General features: G+C 49.5%; 1 protein-coding gene across 1 annotated transcript in view; it reads right to left on the bottom strand.

Annotated features, from left to right (window-relative positions):
* Positions 1–116: 116 nt before the first annotated feature.
* EMH_0014040 (uncharacterized protein) overlaps positions 117–673 on the bottom strand; it is a gene marked incomplete at both ends in the record, with an annotated part of 1454 nt that continues 897 nt past the window's right edge. The window contains 3 exons of the mRNA XM_013499997.1: positions 117–227; positions 383–427; positions 523–578. Coding sequence (XP_013355451.1) covers positions 117–227; positions 383–427; positions 523–578 — 212 coding nt within the window. The remainder of the gene's footprint in view (positions 228–382; positions 428–522; positions 579–673) is intronic.

Below are 673 nucleotides of genomic sequence, written 5' to 3'. Positions count from 1 at the left end.
TTTTGGCACTCCTTGGCTCTGCGTGATCCGAATCACCTTGTAGTGATCTGCAGAAACCGCATGCAGAAGTCCGGTTACTAAAACACTCTTCTGCCCACAGATACAACAAGGGAAATTCAGCAGTGAGGGATCAGCCAGAATAGCTCACTTGACACCTTAGAGGTAGTCTGCACGAACTCTGCGATAGTCTCCTCTAGCGTCTGGCGGAAAAAATCTAATTCATCCCCCTGCGTGTCGAAAGACAGCACAGCCGCAACAGAACTGAAAATCCCCAAATTCCGCATTCAGTTCTTCCCGGAAACTAAGCTAGTTTGTCCAGTACATACAAACCGCAGGCAGATAGACCCTGACCGCTCGTCTAGCATTCATATAAATGCCTTACGTCCATTTCCTCATTCAGAATAGGTACAGCTTGATCAACCCCCTCCTGCATGACGCCCATTGCACTCCGAAGAACATGAGCCGTCGAACCAACTTGCTACTTCAAAATATTGCAACGTAGAGAGCAAACAGCATACTTACCGGTTGGTTTATAACAACGCCAACATCTACTCCCGGTAAGTGGCATACCAGTACCCCTGGGTGCAACGCCGCAACGCAGAGTCCAACAACAGAGGGGGATTTATGATGCTACGTGGTGCTGCGAACTGCTCCGCCTCGCCCGAGCATACAT

Source organism: Eimeria mitis, genomic scaffold, assembly GCF_000499745.2.
Source record: "Eimeria mitis Houghton genomic scaffold, Emh_scaff490, whole genome shotgun sequence".
In the NCBI taxonomy this organism is placed as follows: Eukaryota; Apicomplexa; class Conoidasida; order Eucoccidiorida; family Eimeriidae; genus Eimeria; species Eimeria mitis.
The sequence above is the reverse complement of the archived record's forward strand: the minus strand, read 5'-3'. Positions and strand labels throughout refer to the sequence as shown.